The sequence below is a fragment of the Aethalodelphis obliquidens genome, unplaced genomic scaffold, assembly GCF_003676395.1.
Source record: "Aethalodelphis obliquidens isolate GAN/ISIS:26980383/991018 unplaced genomic scaffold, ASM367639v1 scaffold2, whole genome shotgun sequence".
NCBI classification, from domain to species: domain Eukaryota; kingdom Metazoa; phylum Chordata; class Mammalia; order Artiodactyla; family Delphinidae; genus Aethalodelphis; species Aethalodelphis obliquidens.
In genome coordinates, this window is record NW_020837946.1 from 88,835,587 (window position 1) to 88,856,377 (window position 20,791).

A 20,791-nucleotide genomic window follows, 5' to 3' on the forward strand; every position below is an offset into this window, starting at 1 on the left:
TTTTTTGATTCCATATATATGTGTTAGCATATGGTATTTATTTTTCTCTTTCTGACTTACTTCGCTCTGTATGACAGACTCTAGGTCTATCCACCTCACTACAAATAACTCAATTTCATTTCTTTTTATGACTGAGTAATATTCCATTGTATATATGTGCCACATCTTCTTTATCCATTCATCTGACGATGGACACTTAGGTTGTTTCCATGTCCTGGCTATTGTAAATAGTGCTGCAGTGAACATTGTGGTACATGACTCTTTTTGAATTATGGTTTTCTCAGGGTATATGCCCAGTAGTGGGATTGCTGGATCGTATGGTAGTTCTATTTTTAGTTTTTTAAGGAACCTCCATACCGTTCTCCATAGTGGCTGTATCAATTTACATTCCCACCAAGAGTGCAAGAGGGTTCCCTTTTCTCCACACCCTCTCCAGCATTTATTGTTTGTAGATTTTTTGATGATGGTCATTCTGACTGGTGTGAGGTGATACCTCATTATAATTTTGATTTTCATTTTTCTAAATTTAGTGATGTTGAGCATCCTTTCATGTGTTTGTTGGCAATCTGTATATCTTCCCTGTATTCTTTTTTTTTTTTAACATCTTTATTGGAGTATAATTGCTTTACAATGGTGTGTTAGTTTCTGCTTTATAACAAAGTGAATCAGTTATACATATATGTATGTTCCCATATCTCTTCCCTCTTGTGTCTCCCTCCCTCCCACCCTCCCTATCCCACCCCTCTAGGTAATCACAAACCACTGAGCTGATCTCCCTGTGCTATGCGGCTGCTTCCCACTAGCTATCTGTTTTACGTTTGGTAGTGTATATATGTCCATGCCACTCTCTCATTTTGTCACAGCTTACCCTTCCCCCTCCCCATATCCTCAAGTCCATGCTCTAACAGGTCTGTGTCTTTATTCCTGTCTTACCCCTAGGTTCTTCATGACCTTTTTTTTCTTTTTTTTTTTTTTCCCTCAGATTCCATATATATGTGTTATCATACGGTATTTGTCTTTCCCTTCTGACTTATTTCACTCTTTATGACAGACTCTAGGTCCATCCACCTCACTACAAATAACTCAATTTCATTTCTTTTTATGGCTGAGTAATATTCCATTGTATATATGTGCCACATCTTCTTTATCCATTCTTCTGTTGATGGACACTTAGGTTGCTTCCATGTCCTGGCTATTGTAAATAGAGCTGCAATGAACATTTTGGTACAGGACTCTTTTTGAATTATGGTTTTCTCAGGGTATATGCCCAGTAGTGGGATTGCTGGGTCATATGGTAGTTCTATTTGTAGTTTTTTAAGGAACCTCCACACTGTTCTCCATAGTAGCTGTATCAATTTACATTCCCACCAAGAGTGCAAGAGGGTTCCCTTTTCTCCACACCCTCTCCAGCATTTATTGTTTCTAGATTTTCTTTTTTTACATCTTTATTGCAGAATAATTGCTTTACAATGGTTTGTTAGTTTCTGCTATATAACAAAGTGAATCAGTTATACATATACATATGTTCATATATCTCTTCCCTCTTACATCTCCCTCCCTCCCACCCTCTCTATCCCACCCATCTAGGTGGTCACAAAGCACCGAGCTGATATCCCTGTGCTATGCGGCTGCTTCCCACTAGCTATCTATTTTATGTTTGGTAGTGTATATATGTCCATACCACTCTCTCACTTTGTCACAGGTTACCCTTCCCCCTCCCCATATCCTCAAGTCCATTCTCTAGTAGGTCTGTGTCTTTATTCCTGTCTTACCCCTAGGTTCTTCATGACATTTTTTTTCTTAGATTCCATATATATGTGTTATCATACGGTATTTGTCTTTCCCTTTCTGACTTATTTCACTCTTTATGACCGACTCTAGGTCCATCCACCTCACTACAAATAACTCAATTTCGTTTCTTTTTATGGCTGAGTAATATTCCATTGTATATCTATGCCACATCTTCTTTATCCATTCATCCGATGATGGATACTTAGGTTGTTTCCATCTCCTGGCTATTGTAAATAGAGCTGCAGTGAACATTTTGGTAGATGACTCTTTTTGAATTATGGTTTTCTCAGGGTATATGCCCAGTAGTGGGATTGCTGGGTCATATGGTCGTTCTATTTTTAGTTTTTTAAGGAACCTCCATACTGTTCTCCATAGTGGCCGTACCAATTCACATTCCCACCAGCAATGCAAGAGTGTTCCCTTTTCTCCACACCCTCTCCAGCATTTATTGTTTCTAGACTTTTTGATGATGGCCATTCCTACTGGTGTGAGATGATATCTCATTGTAGTTTTGATGTGCATTTCTCTAATGATTAATGATGTTGAGCATTCTTTCATGTGTTTGTTGGCAGTCTGCATATCTTCTTTGGAGAAATGTCTATTTAGGTCTTCTGCCCATTTTTGGATTGGGTTGTTTGTTTTTTTGTTATTGAGCTGCATGAGCTGCTTGTAAATTTTGGAGATTAATCCTTTGTCAGTTGCTTCATTTGCAAATATTTTCTCCCATTCTGAGAGTTGTCTTTTGATCTTCTTTATGGTTTCCCTTGCTGCGCAAAACTTTTAAGTTTCATTAGGTCCCATTTGTTTATTTTTGTTTTTATTTCCATTTCTGTAGCAGGTGGGTCAAAAAGGATCTTGCTGTGATTTATGTCATAGTGTGTTCCGCCTATATTTTCCTCTAAGAGTTTGATAGTTTCTGGCCTTACATTTAGGTGTTTAATCCATTTTGAGCTTATTTTTGTGTATGGTGTTAGGGAGTGTCCTAATCTCATACTTTTACATGTACCTGTCCAGTTTTACCAGCACCATTTATTGAAGAGGCTGTCCTTTCTCCACTGTATATTCCTACCTCTTTTATCAAAGATAAGGTGACCATATGTGCGTGGGTTTATCTCTGGGCTTTCTATCCTGTTCCATTGATCTATCTTTCTGTGTTTCTGCCAGTACCATATTGTTTTGATTACTGTAGCTTTGTAGTATAGTCTGAAGTCTGGGAGCCTGATTCCTCCAGCTCCATTTTTCGTTCTCAAGATTGCTTTGGCTATTCGGGGTCTTTTGTGTTTCCATACAAATTGTGAAATTTTTTGTTCTAGTTCTGTGAAAAATGCCAGTGGTAGTTTGATAGGGATTGCATTGAATCTGTAGATTGCTTTTGGTAGTAGAGTCATTTTCACAATGTTGATTCTTCCAATCCAAGAACATGGTAATCTCTCCATCTATTTGTATCATCTTTAATTTCTTTCATCAGTGTCTTATAATTTTCTGCATACAGATCTTTTGTCTCCTTAGGTAGGTTTATTCCTAGGTATTTTATTCTTTTTGTTGCAATGGTAAATGGGAGTGTTTTCTTGATTTCACTTTCAGATTTTTCATCATTAGTGTATAGGAATGCCAGAGATTTCTGTGCATTAATTTTGTATCCTGCTACTTTACCAAATTCATTGTTTAGCTCTAGTAGTTTTCTGGTAGCATCTTTAGGATTCTCTATGTATAGTATCATGTCATCTGCAAACAGTGACAGCTTCACTTCTTCTTTTCTGATTTGGATTCCTTTTATTTCCTTTTCTTCTCTATTTGCTGTGGCTAAAACTTCCAAAACTATGTTGAATAATAGTGGTGAGAATGGTCAACCTTGCCTTGTTCCTGATCTTAGTGGAAATGATTTCAGTCTTTCACCATTGGGGACGATGTTGGCTGTGGGTTTGTCATATATGGCCTTTATTGTGTTGAGGAAAGTTCCCTCTATTCCTACTTTCTGCAGGGTTCTTATCATAAATGGGTGTTGAGTTTTGTCAAAAGGTTTCTCTGCATCTATTGAGATGATCATAAGGTTTTTCTCCTTCAGTTTGTTAATATGGTATATTATGTTGATTGACTTGCGTATATTGAAAAATCCTTGCATTCCTGGAATAAACCCCACTTGATCATGATGTATGATCCTTTTAATGTGCTGTTGGATTCTGTTTGCTAGTAGTTTGTTGAGGATTTTTGCATCTATGTTCGTCAGTGATATTGGCCTGTAGTTTTTTTCTTTGTGACATCCTTGTGTGGTTTTGGTTTGAGGATGATGGTGGCCTCGTAGAATGAGTTTGGGAGTGTTCCTCCCTCTGCTATATTTTGGAAGAGCTTGAGAAGGATAGGTGTTAGCTCTTCTCTAAATGTTTGATAGAATTCGCCTGTGAAGCCATCTGGTCCTGGGCTTTTGTTTGTTTTGTTTTGTTGATTAATGCTTTCTGTTTAACTGTAAAGAGAGAAAGAATGCAAACATTTAAAAAATACGCACAGAAAGAGTACTCTATTGCACAATTTTTATAAGAATAAATAATATTTCCTCACATCACCAATTTATATTTCTGTTATAAAATTAACTGTTTCTCTGTGACTGCAAAAACTTTTTCCTGGTCATTCTGTTTTTAATGGATCAGTCTGTCAGTTTCCAGATAGAATTGAATTATCTAATAATTTTTAAGGTGTCTTTTCTTTTCAGAACAGCATAATTTTTAGTAAAGAAAATTAATACTATTTAAAATCTAAGTTTCTTTACACTCAGTAACATAGAAATGATATGAAATGGAAGGGAATTTATATTTGAGAAAACTTGATTCTATCATCTTATGATCAATATTTTTTAAAGAAAATATGATAGACATGAGTGTGATATCAGATTGTTTTGAAAAGTTAAAAATGAATACCTTTTAAAAAAAAGTTTGGACGTTATATGTTCCTAGTATTATACAGGAAAAAAAAATAAGGAAATGAGACACTAGATACTGAGCTGAGAATTAGAGGAATATGTGTTTTGCTGACTGGAATTAATTATGCTATATCCCTCTGTCTCTTTTTTGTTTTAAAATAAAGGAGGAAATATATGTAGAGCGGATGAGTTCCTTTGCAATAATTCCCTCTGCAAACTACATTTCTGGGTGTGTGATGGAGAAGATGACTGTGGAGACAACTCTGACGAAGCCCCTGACATGTGTGGTATGGCATTTCACGTGGCTCTAGATTGTACTCTCATCTCCTGATGTAGTGCGCCAGCGTGAATCGATGACGTGGTGAGGTGAACCACAAATTTTACCGTCCTGGGGTTAGGTAGATAAAGTATAGCCACAGATACAGCTTTTGGTCAGGTAATAAGAGATAGCCCTGCTCAAAGTTTATGACTTTATAGAGAGCCCTCCTAAATCTGAACTTGCACATGTCAGCAGTATTCAAAAGATAGATTATGGTCTGTCTAGGAGGATTTAGAGTAGTTGACCTTTTGTATTGAGTAAGGTTCATATAAGGACTTGGGCTTTATTCCCAATTGGTGTTTTAGGCTAAAATAATTTTTTTGACAGATAAGCATGGAAAAAATGTGCATAATCAAATCATGTACTTCCACAAGTCACCCACTGCTGAGACTGTGGTTATTCAGAGAAGGGAAATAAATATACATAGAGATATACAGACATTATCTATCTATCTATCTATATCTATATCTATATATATCTTACAAATGTTAGGTGGAGAACCACAATTAGGAGTTATTTAACATTTAAATCTGAAAATCTTAACAAAATTTATTTCTTCTTCAAATTCAAGTTACTTCTGACATTAGTCACAAGCGTGATTATGCAACCACGAACTATAAATATAAATGTGCGCCTTTAGATCACCAAATTAAATGATTTCCTGTATTTGGTAAACACTTTTTTTCTTCATCTCATTCTTTTGCTAATCTCAGCAAAAAAGGTAATTTAACTTTTAATTTAAAGAAAAATACTACTACTTTGGGTATAACTAAATAGCACATCAGGTGAATTAAAGAAAGCATAGCATGAGTGTATGTTCTTAAATTCTATGTTCTATTTGGTATATCAAATTAAACTAATTATTTTGATAGATGATGATATTGACTACAGATGTTACAGAAAAAAATCTGAAACAAGGAGTCAGCTTTATTTTAAACATGTTTTAAAATTTGAAAAAGACAGTAGTTAGAGAATTGACCTCTGTAGGTACAACTGATAAGTGATATAACTAAATTTCAATTTCAGTTCTTCTACATAATCTTACAAAGTGAACTCTAGAGAATGACCAGAGATAGTATTGTTTCTGAATCATAATAGTTGAAAAAATATGAGTTTACCAGTATCAAGCCAAAACCTACTATTTTTATAAACTATGTTTTTTCCTTCTATTCTCTATTCCACTTCAACACAAAACTATTGAGTGTAATAGGAAATGTTTGGAAACTAATTAACCACGTGGGGCTCCAGAGTCACCCCCCTCCCCAGAACCACTTCAAGGGCCAGGAAGTGATTCTCAGGGACATGCTGCATAGCTGCTGGAAAACTTGTAAAATACATCCAGCTTAATTCTGTGAATATTTTTGCGTTCCCCTCAGTCATCAGTATCAACACTGAGTCAAGCTATGATGTTCTGGAGACTGTGCTAAGTAATTGGGATTAAAAAAAACCTGAACAGAACATGGTTCTCTTTGACAAGGAGATCTTATTCTGGTTGGAAAATAATAATTTCCATAAATTATATTTTAAGCAATAGTAGAATTAAGTAAAGACAAGGCAGAGAGGGATAAGATGAACTCTGCCTGAAGGAGAATTCAGAAAGCTACAGTTTTGAAAGATCTAGGCTAAAAGTCACCATAGGCATAGAGAACAGTGTGGGGAAAAGTATCATTCATTCATTTAATAAATATTTGTTAAGCTAGAGACTGTGATTATTTGTGGTGATATAATGATGAGAGAAACAGATATGGACCCAGACTTCACAGAGCTGAGAGTCTAGTGGAAGAGGGATATTAATGATCACAAAAATATATAGTTATAACCTATGATACATGCAATGAAGAAAAAGTATAATAAGTTATAAAAATATAGAACAGAAGGATTTTACTCAATCTTGGATTATAAGAAGTAACATTTGAGTTTGAGTCTGAGAAATCTATAGCTGCCAGGTAGGTGAAAGTGATGGAGTGAGAGTGGATGACACAACATTTTAGGCAAAGGAAACAAGATGTAGAAAGGCCCTGAGGTAGAGCGAACCACAGTTGACTAGAGAAGCTGAAAGACGTGTGTGCTTGGAGAATACAGAGCAAGATAGATAATGGATGAAACTGAAGAGACAGGAGAGATACATGGAAACTTGTGAGTCTAGATAGGGATTTTTAGATTTAGCCTGAAAGCAATTAAAAGTACTATAGAATTTAAAATAGAGGAGGCACATAGTCATATTTATATTTCACAAATACTGGATAGAAATAGGCAAGAATAGTTAAGACAGTTGCAGAGCTCAAGGCAAGCTATGCGGGTAGCTTGGATTAAGATAATGACAGACCATGATGGCAAAGTATACACAGTTTGAATGTGATTTAAAAAGCAAAATGAATTGGATTAAATAATGGAGTAGTTATAGGAGGCAAGAGACAGGAAGTTGCCCAGTATAATTTGTAGGCTGTTTTCGCTTGCACATTTGAATAGATGGGGAACACAGGAAAAGGAACAGTTTTGCAAGTAAAGATTAGAAGTCTGGCTTGAGATGCATCTGAGGAGACATTCAAGTACTGATTTCAAGTAGGTGCTAGATATTCTAGAGCTTAAAGAGCTGGTCTAGAAATATAAATTTGAGAGTCAGCATAAAATGTAGTAGTAAATACTATGGAATTTGTAAGATTTAGCCTGGGAGGGAGTAAACATAAAAGGGGGGGATTAGGATAGAATATTGAGGGCCACCAACATCTAGATAAATATGAACAGCCAGCAGAGACTCAGGTGAGTGATAACAAAAGGATAAGCAAAAAGAAAAAGGAAGTATAACAAGAGAAATACGAAGGTAATAAAATGTTTCAAGAAAGATGGGATAGTTCCTGAAGAAGCAGGGGAAATTAAGCTTCAGAGCAAGTGAAAAAATCAGTTTTAGATAAGGGTAGTGACCCCTTGAAATGAGTTGATAGACTATATGCAGATGCAGGTGGATGTACACATATTTAATGATATAATAACATTTTTTTAATCTTTTAATTTCCACTTTCTTATGTATAGTAAGGAAGCATGTTCATATATAGAACGTGAAAGGTTGGTGTGGTAGGGAGATTCAAAAGGAATGCAGATTTGAATCATTACTGCAAAGAGTAAGAGTGACATTAGATATAGATAGATATAAATATACAGATATAAATGAATGATTTCCAAGTAGTGTTCAGGGCCTACCTGGCATTGATAAATATTCATATTTGTGATATCAGTTGGTCTTGCAGTATGGTCATCTGCAACATTCCTGGGCTTCCCAGATGCAGACACTGGGATAGCAGATGGTTTCATTCATCTAAGTTTGGGATTCTGATAATTAAGATGAAAAAAGCAAAAGGGCCAGAGAATCCAGATTATTTGGACACAAGTGATTTTCTAAAAGTACTTAGAAGAATTTCCAACATATAAAGGTTATCAATAAATATCAAATAAGTAAATTAAAAATGGAATGTGGAATCTAATGTCAACAGAAATGGAAGTAAAGAGAAAAAGGCAATGGTAAATAAGGAAGAGTTAGACGTATCAATGGGCTAAAGTTTCAGGTAAGACTGAAAAAGCATCTTTAATGAGACTGGTTGAATTAAAAAGTTGGCTAACTGGAAATTGTTGTCAGAATTTTTGTTCAGACTTTTAAAATTAGTGGCTTTGTAAATGAAGCAATTGGAGGAAATAGCAAATCCGGCTGTGTCAGTGTTTCTTATCTGCGGGTAGCAGGAACTGTCATTGGCTGAATTAAGAAGATAATTTTGTTGAAATCCACCCATGTCCACAGCCTTCTAGAAGAATGGGTGGCCTAGGTGGATTAGAGTAAAAGGACATTGGGTATGAGAAAATCAGGAAGTTAAGTGGTGCAGTTATTGGCTAGTTTGCTCGTATGGATGTTGATGTCACCTAGGATGCTGGAATAATTTAGATGGAGAGAAATAGCTGTGAGGGATGGTGCTACAGTCTTCAGTGAATTGGGGAGGGGGTGATGTTTATAAGGTTAATGAGAAAATAGAGATAAGAAAAAAAATACAACCAAATGCCTGGTCCTCAAAATAACAGTTTTTGTTTTTAGTTTATTTTAAAAAAATAGAATATGAATATATAGTAACAAAGTTCTGGAAGCCATAGTAGGAAATTATTATGTCTTCAAATATGAGATAACATGAGGTTTGAGCAATTTAAGAGACATTCCAAAAAACCTGAAGAGGAGGAACTCTGCTTAGAGTGAAAAACAGATTTTAATTAAAATAAGGAAGGTGGCAAGAAGGAATATGGCATATTTAAGGAGCTAATAAAGAGTGACAAGGGATGAGTCTGTAGGAGTGGCATGGACAAGATAATGATAAGTCTATTATGCCATGTAAAGTATCTTAAATTTTATTCTGGAAGTGATGAATAGCTATGGAAGAAATGATCAGATTGCTGTTCTGGTGGCTTTGGGAGGATTTTAGGTTGGGCAATGAAACTGAGACATTAAGGATTCTATGACAGTCATCTCTGTAAGAAATAATAAATAGCTGAGCTGTTGGAGTTGTAACTGGTAGGCATGGAGATAAGAAGGCAAATTTGGGACAATACCAACTGCACTTGTTGACTAATAAGAGTTGAAGCATAGTGAGAGGATGCATTTAGAATAATCCCAAACTTGTGGCTATTATGTACCACAAACTGAACTATGGAAATAAGACAGAGCTTGTTTGAGGAGAAGGAGGTCAAGGGAAGATGATGAAGAATTGAGCTTTGAACTTGTTGAATTTTAAATTCCCAAGGGAACGTCCTATAATTAACTATGAGATGCTAGAATTAGATAGCAAATTGAAAGTCTTCAGAATATAGTGTCAAGTAAATCCATGAGAATGCATGAGAATATCTAAGCAGAGAATTCAAGAGTGAGAACATCAGGGGACCAATGATAGCACCGTGCAGTATTCCACATATGAGATTGGGAAGACATTAGAGATGTTTCCTACTTTAGGGGTAGAAGTCTTCAGATTCGATAGTGATGGAAAGGACAAGTGTAAAATTCCCTGGCTTTAATTGTTTATTTAAGTCTCATACACACACACACACACACACACACACACACACACATTAAAAATGAATAAGTAAGATGACCTTATTTGCCTTAAATACATATCGGCCCATTTGTTTATGGAGACAGAGAGTAAGAAACACAGTTATAGTGTTGTTGGGATTTTTTTTTTTTTTTTTGCTGAATGACCTATTTTCAATTTTGGATCCATAACGTATGCTTGCTCAAGCTCTATTCTGTGTGAAATTGCTCTTTCAGATAGCTGTGTCCTGCCATGTTGTATAAACCATAGGCATAAATTAATTTGGTACACTAAGGGAAGTCAGCTAAGATAAAGCATTTGGAAATAAAACCATGACGTTTGGCTTTTTTTCTTACTTCATTCAACATTTCAGCTATGCACTCTTTTCTGTTGTTAATATAAATAACTAGGATCATACCTTCTATTATCACACGTTTTTCTAGTATCTACATGTAAGCACTTCCCACAACAAAAGATATTCAGAAAAGCTAGATTATGGATTTGAAAAGGAAGAAAATAAAAGGAAGACAAAAGAAGGATGGTTCTTCATAAGTCAGTGTACCCCAAGGAGCTGCTTTGTTTTTTCTTTTTTTTTCAGAAAAATTTCTTTGCCCACCCACAAGACCGCACAGATGCAGAAATAACAGAATATGCCTGCAGCCTGAGCAAATGTGCAATGGGGTTGATGACTGTGGGGACAACTCAGATGAAGATCCCTGTGGTGGTAAATCTTTTTAATGTGAAATAATTGATTCAGTGACAGCTACAGATAATGCAATGATTTTAGGGCTTAAAAAATTAAAAAAAAATATTTTAATATTCTTCATACAGGGTATGAAGATAATCCACTAACATTTGATTTGCATAGTAGAGCTGTGCAACTTTATCCGCTCCCTCCAGGTCTGTAAATCTCCATTGGTTATAGGTACTTTATTCTAGAAAGTACTGCATGAGAGAAACAATATAGTGGTTTAAAATATTCTGTTAAACAACTTCTTGGGGGAAAAGTGTTTATATAGATTGTATGTATGCGTACACAGTCCCTTTTTCACAATTCAGAAATTAAAACTCAAAAAACCAAAAGCTTTACTAAAATATGCAGCAAAACCATTTGGTGACAGACCCTGACTTGAACTGGTCTGAGGTAGTTTATATTACTTTTTAAAAAAATTATCTCACTTAGGGTGAATATTCAGAAATTTTCCTGTGGAAATATAGTGTCATTTATTATAGGGTAAATACAGTGTTATTTTTCTAAGAATCAAAAATTTCAGAATGTTTTTTTCATTTAGCCCCAAGAGCTTCAAATAAAGGATTATGGATCTATGTTTTTCATAGTGTTTAGCAAAATCTTGAACCTGTTATAGACTCAGTAAATTTGTTTTGATTCTGTGAAGTGCTGATCATTTTTTAAATAACTCTATAGGTAAGCTTACATATAAAGCAAGACCTTGTAAAAAAGATGAGTTTGCTTGCAGTAATAAAAAATGTATCCCTATGGACCTCCAGTGCGATCAGCTTGATGACTGTGGAGATGGTTCAGACGAACAAGCCTGCAGAATAAGTGAGTTTGTTTCCTGTTAAAATGCAGCAACACACAAGTTCAATTTCTGCTTCAACATGACTAAAATTTTCTTTACTGCTGTGAGAAAAGATTGCTCTTCCAAAAAAGATTGCTCTCGTCTTTAGGCCTTTGCCAAAGTAACCTTAGAATATCATTTTAATTAATTTAAAGTATGAGGTAGGAAAGGTTGATTTTACAATATCAAATATGAGTATTTGATAACATAACAAATATGAGTATATTTGTTAAAGCTGAAACTTTATCCAAATACAGACCTTGATATCAGCAAAGAAATCTATATTCCTTAATATTTTATTTATAAAATATAAATATAATAGTTTCTGAATTTTACAGTGATATTCATTTGAATGATGGTAAAGGTCTTAATAATTTGTTTAATGTTTTAAAATCTTAATCCATTGCTGAGTCATTCTCAAAGACGACATCATTATTTTGTTCAGTTAGAGTGCTATGATACTTAAGTTATGAGACCTTGATTGTGAATAATTTTGTGTTTAATGTTTGATATCTGATTTTTCCATATTGGGAAAACTAATTAAACTTACGACCTTAAATTCATATTGCTTGTAAAAGTCACAAAATAGTTCCAGTTCTTGAGTCTTTTATTTTGTTCTCATTTATACATAAGTTGTTCCTCACTGGATGTTGAAGCAGTATCCACCAGGATATGGCCATGTATATCTCAATCGTGGTGTATATAATTCCACTGGTGTATTTTAATTAATTACAAAATAGTCAAGAATCAGTGGGAATTAACATTATATTTCTGATAATTAAGGTTTTCATATTTCTCATGTAATTAGATTTAAGTAAAATAGAGCTAATTCAATGTTACCCCTATAATAATGTCCCTCTCTTTTATTTGCACTCTAAAATATTTTCCTGAATTGGAGATAAAGCAATGAAGTTGCAACTACCATGCTGGAAACTACAAATAACACATAGTCTGTCCTAACTTGTATTGCAGTCCATGTCCATTGGAGCATATTACAAACTCAAATGCTGCTCCCTGTATGTGTTTAGGAACTGATAATTTAACCTCTTGCTTGAGTAACATGGTAGTACCCTTGACTGAGTTCCTGAATACTAAGTTTAAGTTAGCAAGAGATGCCTACATCTCTAGGTAGCTTCTAGGGAATGTTTTGGTTCTTAGAGAAGAATGTGACTCTTGTACATTGTATCATGGTAAAGATAGACTGTCATTAGAGCCATTGATTCTCGAATTCCTTTTGGAAAGTAGTATAGCTCAATCACAGCTGTAAATATCAGCTGTTGGCAGCTTGGTCTAAACTATCCCTAATGTAATTGATTTTGGTTTTTATCTGCTTCTATACCTTTATAAGAAATGAGGGCTTATATGGGGAGAAGACCATAACCTTATAAATTCAAAAAGAGTTATCTATGGAATAATAAATGTAATTTTAAATTAAGAAAAATAGTAAACTCCCACTCAGGAATTAGAATTATATCAGTTTTGATCATATTTTTAAATCCTAGCTCCCGCTGAATATACCTGTGAAGATAATGTGAATCCATGTGGAGATGATGCATATTGTAATCAAATAAAAACATCTGTTTTCTGTCGCTGTAAGCCTGGATTTCAGAGAAACATGAAAAACAGACAGTGTGAAGGTATAGTACATTTCCTCAACAGCTTGCTCTTAAATCTTTAGGTTAGAAAAGACTCCCAAAGCTGCTAAATTGTGAGATGACAGGGGACTGATTTTCCTCAGAATGGTGCATATCTACGGGATACCGTTTTACTTATGAGAGTAAAAGTCCCTGGGGTCAAGAGACTGTTTGCACTGCTAAGCTAACTGTTGCTGAGGCTTACAAAGCCTTTCGTATAGTAGATTCAGACCTGCAGGAATTTCTATTGTATTGTTAAAATTGTGTTTTGAAATGCAAATAACGAAATTGCTGGTTCAGAAACTGTTGAAGAATTAGCGGCCTTCGCGAAAGAACATGTTTATGATCCCACACTTCTCTTGAGTTGTGGCATTTGCGATACTGCGATAGGTAATTCACTTTTAGAGAATTGTGGGCTTTTGTCCTAACACCACGTCTTAAACAGTGCTTTATATTATCAAGAGTGTCTCCTAAAATTCAAAGACAGGATTTAAATAAATCTCTGTCAGATTCCTTGTGATCATTTAAAAACTGAGCATGTAAGGGAGCCAGAATCTCATAGTAAGTTATATGTAAATATAATTTACACCAGGTCTTTAACTACAGAGCCATGAAATAAAGACCTATACGCACTTTCTGCCAGTTTCTCCATTAATATTGATATTATTGTGGTTAGAGCCAAACCTAAATTATCCAAGTCTGGCTTATCCAGGGCAAATTCAACTCGTAAAATGCTTTCACCTACAAGCTCTCTTCTTGATTGTCTCCTTGTGTTATTCTTGGGTAAATAAAAGCGATTTTTATTTTGTGTCAATCAAAATGGAATTATTGAAATTAATTATACTCATCCAAAGGGGAAATAATTGTAATCACATCATATATATGAACATTTTGAGTTATATACTTGTTTAGATCATTCATGCCATTTTATTTCTTCATTAACGTGGAACACTGAAAACTGACAACTTAAGTTTCTCTATTTTAATAAAAAAGCGAATTATTTCTCGACTGGATTATTTCTTCTTTCGAGAAATACTTTTTTGATAGCTGAGAGCTGATACCATGTATTTTACTTATCCCTGGTATAGCATTTGTCAACAAGTAAATTCAGTTTTGTCTCTTTAGCCTACACTTCAATTAAACGCAGAATTGCACTCTTGAGAGTACGTAAGTTCACTTTGGGCAAAGTATCATATTAGAGACAATAGAATCAAGAAGCCTGAGTTTAAGCCTTGGCACTGTCACTTACAAATGTTACTGGGAAAGTCCTCATCTCTACCACTGAGGCTTTGGAACACTGTTGAGTGCTAACAAGAGAAAATTACTATTGCTGTGCTTATCCTTAAATTCCTCTAATTCAAGAGGAGAATTAATCTCACAGATTTATTATGTAATTAGGGCAACTATAAGTGATAAAGGGGGCAGAGGAATTTATGCTGATTGAAAGCAGAAGTAGAGGAGGTAGATAATTCACCAGAATCACCTGACCTCAATCCTGGCCCTGCTTAAAACTTTAAAATTTGAGGCATGTGCTAAGCCATAGAATATTGCCTAAGATTTATTTATTACTTATGATTTATATATATTTATTTTTATGTAGGCATTCAAGATTTTGTTGTTGTTTGTTCACTTGGCCCTTCTTGTTACATAGCCACTTTGTATACATGAAGCCAGAAGTGTGTAGAGGTGTATCCATATCTTCATTCTTTGCCAGGAATTGTGCAAAATGTTGACAATAAAAAAATGAATAAATACTAATTTATGATCCCAAGGGACTGACAGTCAAGTAGGGGTATGAATATGTGACCACATACATGAAATACCATATGAACTATATTTCATATGTGTGGCATAAGACAGAAATTCCAAGAGAGCAAAAAGTGGAGAATCTAGGAGATAGATAACCATTACTGTATATTGGTGAAGCCCAAGGAAGGCTTCACTTCAGGTGAATCTTGAGAGATGAGTAGAAATTTTCTATGTAAACAGCAAGGGCATTACAGGACACAGGAATATCATATGATATGTGCAAAGGTATGGCGGCAGGTAATCAGAAAACTCAACCTTTATTTGAGTGAATGAAAATACTAGGGAAGTTTGAAATGGATATTTCAACGTGTTAAGTGGATTAACAAGCAATGCACAAACAATTGATGAGTCATTATAGTGAAACTTGTGAAAAAATTGTTATGGCCGGAAAATATTACATAGCAAGTCACAGACTTAACAGTTTGAAAAGAAAATGAAAGAAATAGGAATAATAAGTTGAAGGACACAAAACACATGTCTTTTTTGAAAAGTGGAAAGAATGACAGTACTAATTGGGGTTATGATGGTGCTATTTTGAGCTCTTCTTTTCTAGACCTTAATGAATGTTTGGTGTTTGGCACGTGTTCCCACCAATGTGTAAACATGGAAGGATCCTATAAATGTGTGTGTGACCAGAATTTTCAAGAAAGAAATAACACCTGCATAGCAAAAGGTAAGGATATATAACCATTACTTTAAATGTTGTTATAATTTGCTGTAAACATTTTATGGGAAAAAAATGTTTCATATTGCATTTTCACAATGGCTTAATGCCTGAAAATATAAAATAAATCTCTTTAATACTGGTTAAATTGTCCAATTTATTTATTATCATTCTTAATATAATCTGGGAATGTTTATAAACATGGCTGTCAAATACCTGGCTACTATTAAAATCACTTTTGTGTTTGAAACAATTTATCAGGAGGTAAAATTTAAAAGTCAATGTGATAGAATATGAAGTATCTTTCTTTATGGCCTGCTCTCAGTGTACTTGAGGAAACATTATACCACTAGGATAAAAATAACGAGTTAAATTAAATGTTAGCATTATAAGGAGAATGGAATTTTGAGTAAGAACTTAAAGGTTTTAAAATAAAATTATGTCTTCAAATTCAGACCTCCTCTACTTATGAATATCATTTTTAAAAAATTAAATTACAGATATATATTTGGGGCTTCTTAGATATGGCTTTTAATGCTTTTATGTTTTTACTAAATAATATTGTAATTTAAATATTGTTAGCTACAGGGCATGATTAACAATGTTAATAAGACAGTTATTACAAGAGGAAAGCAACATGATATAGTGAATCAAGCAAGAATGGGCTATGGAATTAGACAGACTTGTATTTGAATCCCAGCATTGCACCTGATTGTGTGGCCTCGGGGAAGTTAAACTCTCTGAGCCTCAGTTCCTCATCTGTAAAATGGGAGGCCTAATCCTTACTTTCCATGGTTGTTGTAAGAGGAGATAAATTGTCAAAGACTTAATACATCTCCTATCACATAGTAACCATTTACTAAGTGAGAGCTATTGAGCCTATAGAGCTGAACTACAACTCGTGTATTATTTTTTTTTTAATTTGCAGATATTATATATGCAATTCAGTCTTTCTTTACGGTTTCATTAATATTTTAGTTACTATTTTCAGGATTCTCTTTAGGGTTTTACTTGTCTCAGTATGCAGATTACATCAGTATTGTATTGTAGGTGTGAAAATTTCAGGCTACATGGTTCCAGTTAGCAAGATTCTAGAAAATATTGAGATTATGGCATGTTAATATAATAAACACTGATATTTTTATAAAATAAAAATAAAAGAACATTTGACATATATGAATATTGGAAGAAGAAGACTCTTCATCTTGTAATTTTTATTTCTTAGCCTAAGGTAATGATCACTCAGGTGCATAAACTAAATGCTCAGGAATGTCTGAGGCTTAGTGAGTATATAACATGGTATTTGAATATTCAGATCCAAAGCATTAAAACATAAGGTATTGTGACTTACCAAATAGAAATCCCTTTTCATAAAAAGGATATCTACTACAAATACCTAATTTCTAGCCATAAGGTAAGCTTTGACCTAAGAAAACCTCCATTAATAACTCTTAGAAATGTTTAGTTAAGTGTGTTTTAGAAATGTCATGAAGACTAAAAGATGGTATAAAGCCGGTTTATTTTTATTGAGCAAGAAACTGTGTTAAGAATAACAATTCAAGTTAATTTAAAAGTACATTCGTTGCTTTTACATTAGTTGAATTTTATTTTATTTTTGTATTTTATTATAATAATCTCCAGGCTCTGAAGATCAAGTTCTCTACATTGCTAATGACACTGATATCCTGGGTTTTATATATCCATTCAACTACAGTGGCGATCATCAACAAATTTCTCATTTTGAACATAATTCAAGGATAACAGGGATGGATGTATATTATCAGAGAGATATGATTATTTGGAGTACTCAGTTTAATCCAGGCGGAATTTTCTACAAAAGGATACATGGCAGAGAAAAAAGGCAAGCAAACAGTGGCTTGATTGTAAGTAAATAAAATTGAATATTTGAAGGCTCACACCTTCCCCCACTTCCCTGTTTTTTTAATCTGTCAATCACAGTATCTGATTATAAGAGGTAATTAATATATTCAGTGATTCCTCCCAGTATTCTCCCTGTATAGAAATAGAACATTTCCCTACTCCTTTATTCTCATAGCTGGGTACAATTCATTTTAATTGCATGATATTATGTGTTTCTTTTAATACATTTTCTGTAGTTACATAAGAATGGTAATTAATAATACCTAACATTTCTAGAACTTTCTGTATTTTATAGTATTTAATAATATATTATGAACATGAGGGTTTTTTTCATCATGAGATCATATTGGGAACCATCACTTTGTTTTTACATTAGAAAATAAACTCAAAAATATACAGGGTAAATTGTTTCATTTTTAACAATATGAGAAATATAGTTCTCTTCTAGGGCAAGAGATCAATTCGATAGTGTAATCATTTCTTCTGACTCCTAATAACTATATTTCAGGGAACATCCAAAATAGAGCAATATTGTTTACTGGTGTATGACGGACACATTGATTATCATGGTTATTCCTTTTGAGAAAAATAAACTAGAACATTTGTTTAGACTTGTGGCTGTAGGTTATCCTTTTTGTTTTAGGGCATGTCAATTTATTATGTATTTTATATTTTGAAGCAAATTGACAGAGAAATAACAGATAAAGACTTATGTTGGGGGGGCCTGGCCCATTCCCATACAACCAAAGAGTCAAATACTATCACAGTAGGATTAACTTACTTTAATCCTACTAAATAATTAAAGCTTTGTATTTGAAACAAATCAGAGACACCTATCTGGAAGTCTTCACTACCTTTTTCAGAGGTATCTACCGTAAATATTTGAACTCCGTGAATATCATTTGATGGAAATCTGGAACACTATTTTTTATCAGTAGTAGGTGTCAATAAGCTGGTTTTAAAAGAAGCTATATTATTAGCTTTTAAATTCAGTTTAGATTAAATTAACTGTGAGTAAAAATCCATATATATCAGAGTTGTTTCTTTAACTCCTCCTTCCCCAAACCCAGTGTTTTACAAAGCTTTAGTTCTATTAAGGGTAGTTCTAGGACAGAGCCAAGAACTTCAGTGGATCACTCTGCCCTCCTTCACTCACATATCCTCTCCTTCCAATCAGACCAAAAGACTGACTCAGTCTTGACTAGCTTTAGCTTTCTTTATCTTTAAAACAGAAGTTTGCTTTGCAAAAACATTGTTCCTATGGTACAGTTTCATGTATTAACGAAGTGATAAAGAGTATATATTGTGAAATTACACTGACTGGGTTTTAATCTTGTTTCTGTTGCTTACTAGCTTCTTAGCTTCTCTGTACTCTCCATTTCATGAGGTTTTAGTGAGGAATACACGTGTGCACACACACACACTATATTTATATTAGCATTAATAGTTCTTGGCACATAAGTACTGTATAGATTAACAGAATGATATGATAACGATGGTGATGATGTTGATCTGATGACTGGCAAAATTTTCTTCCCTATAATGCATATTCTCACATTAAAAATTAATTGCAAATTACTCTTGCCTGAATTTGATAGTTGCTAAAAATATATCTTTATTTTTCATATAATTTTCAGTGAAAATGATTTGATAATTTTTTAGCTTTGTCCTTGGGGAGATGGATAAATACAATCAGTAGCCTCTAACAAACTGTTTATTGTAGGCCACGAGCCAAACTTGTTTAATAGCTAAATATTTATTCTTATGTACTCAAATATATAAATGGATCAATATATATTTTACATATTTTAATTTTTAATTTTATTAATGTGGTATAGAGTCTTTCATCATCAATGCAAAGTTATTGATTAGCCTTTTTCTAATAGGATTTGAAACATCATTAGTCTTTTAATGGTAGTAATAAGATGTATTGTGTAATCTAGACTTTCTATTTGTTTTTCACTCTCTTCTTAGACCTACCGATGACTAACAGTATTCAAAAGGAAGAAAAGTGGGTAACAGTAGGGTACATTTTCTAGAAGCCCATCATAGCTAACTAAATGTCATGATTATAAGGTTGGAACCTCTGAGCCATGAATTTTAGCACCATGTTCTAAACCATTAAGCATTCCATAGAAATTCCAACCAGTGCATTATATATATGTATAAAAATACCTAAGGCTACACTGATAAGGGCAATTATTTAACTTTGCTTCCTAAACCTTTTTGTAATCCTGATATCTCAATATTATAAATATGGAATAAATCCATTCTCACCACCTTAAGTTAATGAGCAATGTGCATTCTAGAATGATTAAATGACTTATCTATGGCCATGCAGCTATAATGTGACACAATTTAGACTTTAACTTGAGATACTTGCTACATCTCTGAGCCTCAACATACTCATCTGAACGCTAACTACTTTATTGAAGTAGAAAATTTCTAAAGTCCCTTCCAGATAGTAAATATGTATAATTTCCCCAAAAATTGTGACATAGTTTATTCAGTTATTACCTGGACAATTTGTATTTATTTCTTTGAAATCCATCTTGTATATAAAGAATTGATTTTCTACCCTCATGAATTTCCCTGCAATGTATTATATTTGCTCCTTTAACAGTCACCAGATAGTCATCCATTAGTTTAATGAACATGCACTCTATTTCATCTTCTGAGTTTTGGCACAATTATTAAATGATACTGACCTGAGAATTCCCCACTCCTCAGAAAACAAAACTTAAGATTTTTCCCTACACTGAATATGGTGCATTGATTTCTATCTCTGAATCAGTAGGTAAAAGAAAGAAAAATATACAAATCGAACTATGGATACTTTAGTTATAACCCTATTATCAGTGAAGCAAATGGAAGGAGTTATCCATGTGATAGCAGGATATCTTGGAAGCATATTCACAGATACTGAAAACACTGGAATATTTTCATTTCAGCAAAGAGCAGAAAATATGTTATATCAGAAATCAGAATATTGCTCAGACAGCTAAATATTAACTGAAGTCCATTCTAAAGGAAGATAGTTTTTAACATGACATTTTTTTAGAAACAAGAAAGGGAATTCTCTTCTGTAATCTGTGAAAATGGTTGGAATAGTAATTAGGATTGCAAATTTAAATTTCAA

General features: G+C 33.9%; 1 protein-coding gene across 1 annotated transcript in view; it reads left to right on the forward strand.

Moving 5' to 3' along the window:
* The window catches only part of LRP1B (LDL receptor related protein 1B), a 1,467,083-nt gene that overhangs the window by 1,318,044 nt on the left and 128,248 nt on the right, over positions 1 to 20,791 (forward strand). The window contains exons 70-75 of the mRNA XM_027078335.1: positions 4,870 to 4,992; positions 10,683 to 10,808; positions 11,511 to 11,648; positions 13,167 to 13,301; positions 15,661 to 15,780; positions 17,413 to 17,654. Of these exons, the coding sequence (XP_026934136.1) occupies positions 4,870 to 4,992; positions 10,683 to 10,808; positions 11,511 to 11,648; positions 13,167 to 13,301; positions 15,661 to 15,780; positions 17,413 to 17,654 (884 nt within the window). The remainder of the gene's footprint in view (positions 1 to 4,869; positions 4,993 to 10,682; positions 10,809 to 11,510; positions 11,649 to 13,166; positions 13,302 to 15,660; positions 15,781 to 17,412; positions 17,655 to 20,791) is intronic.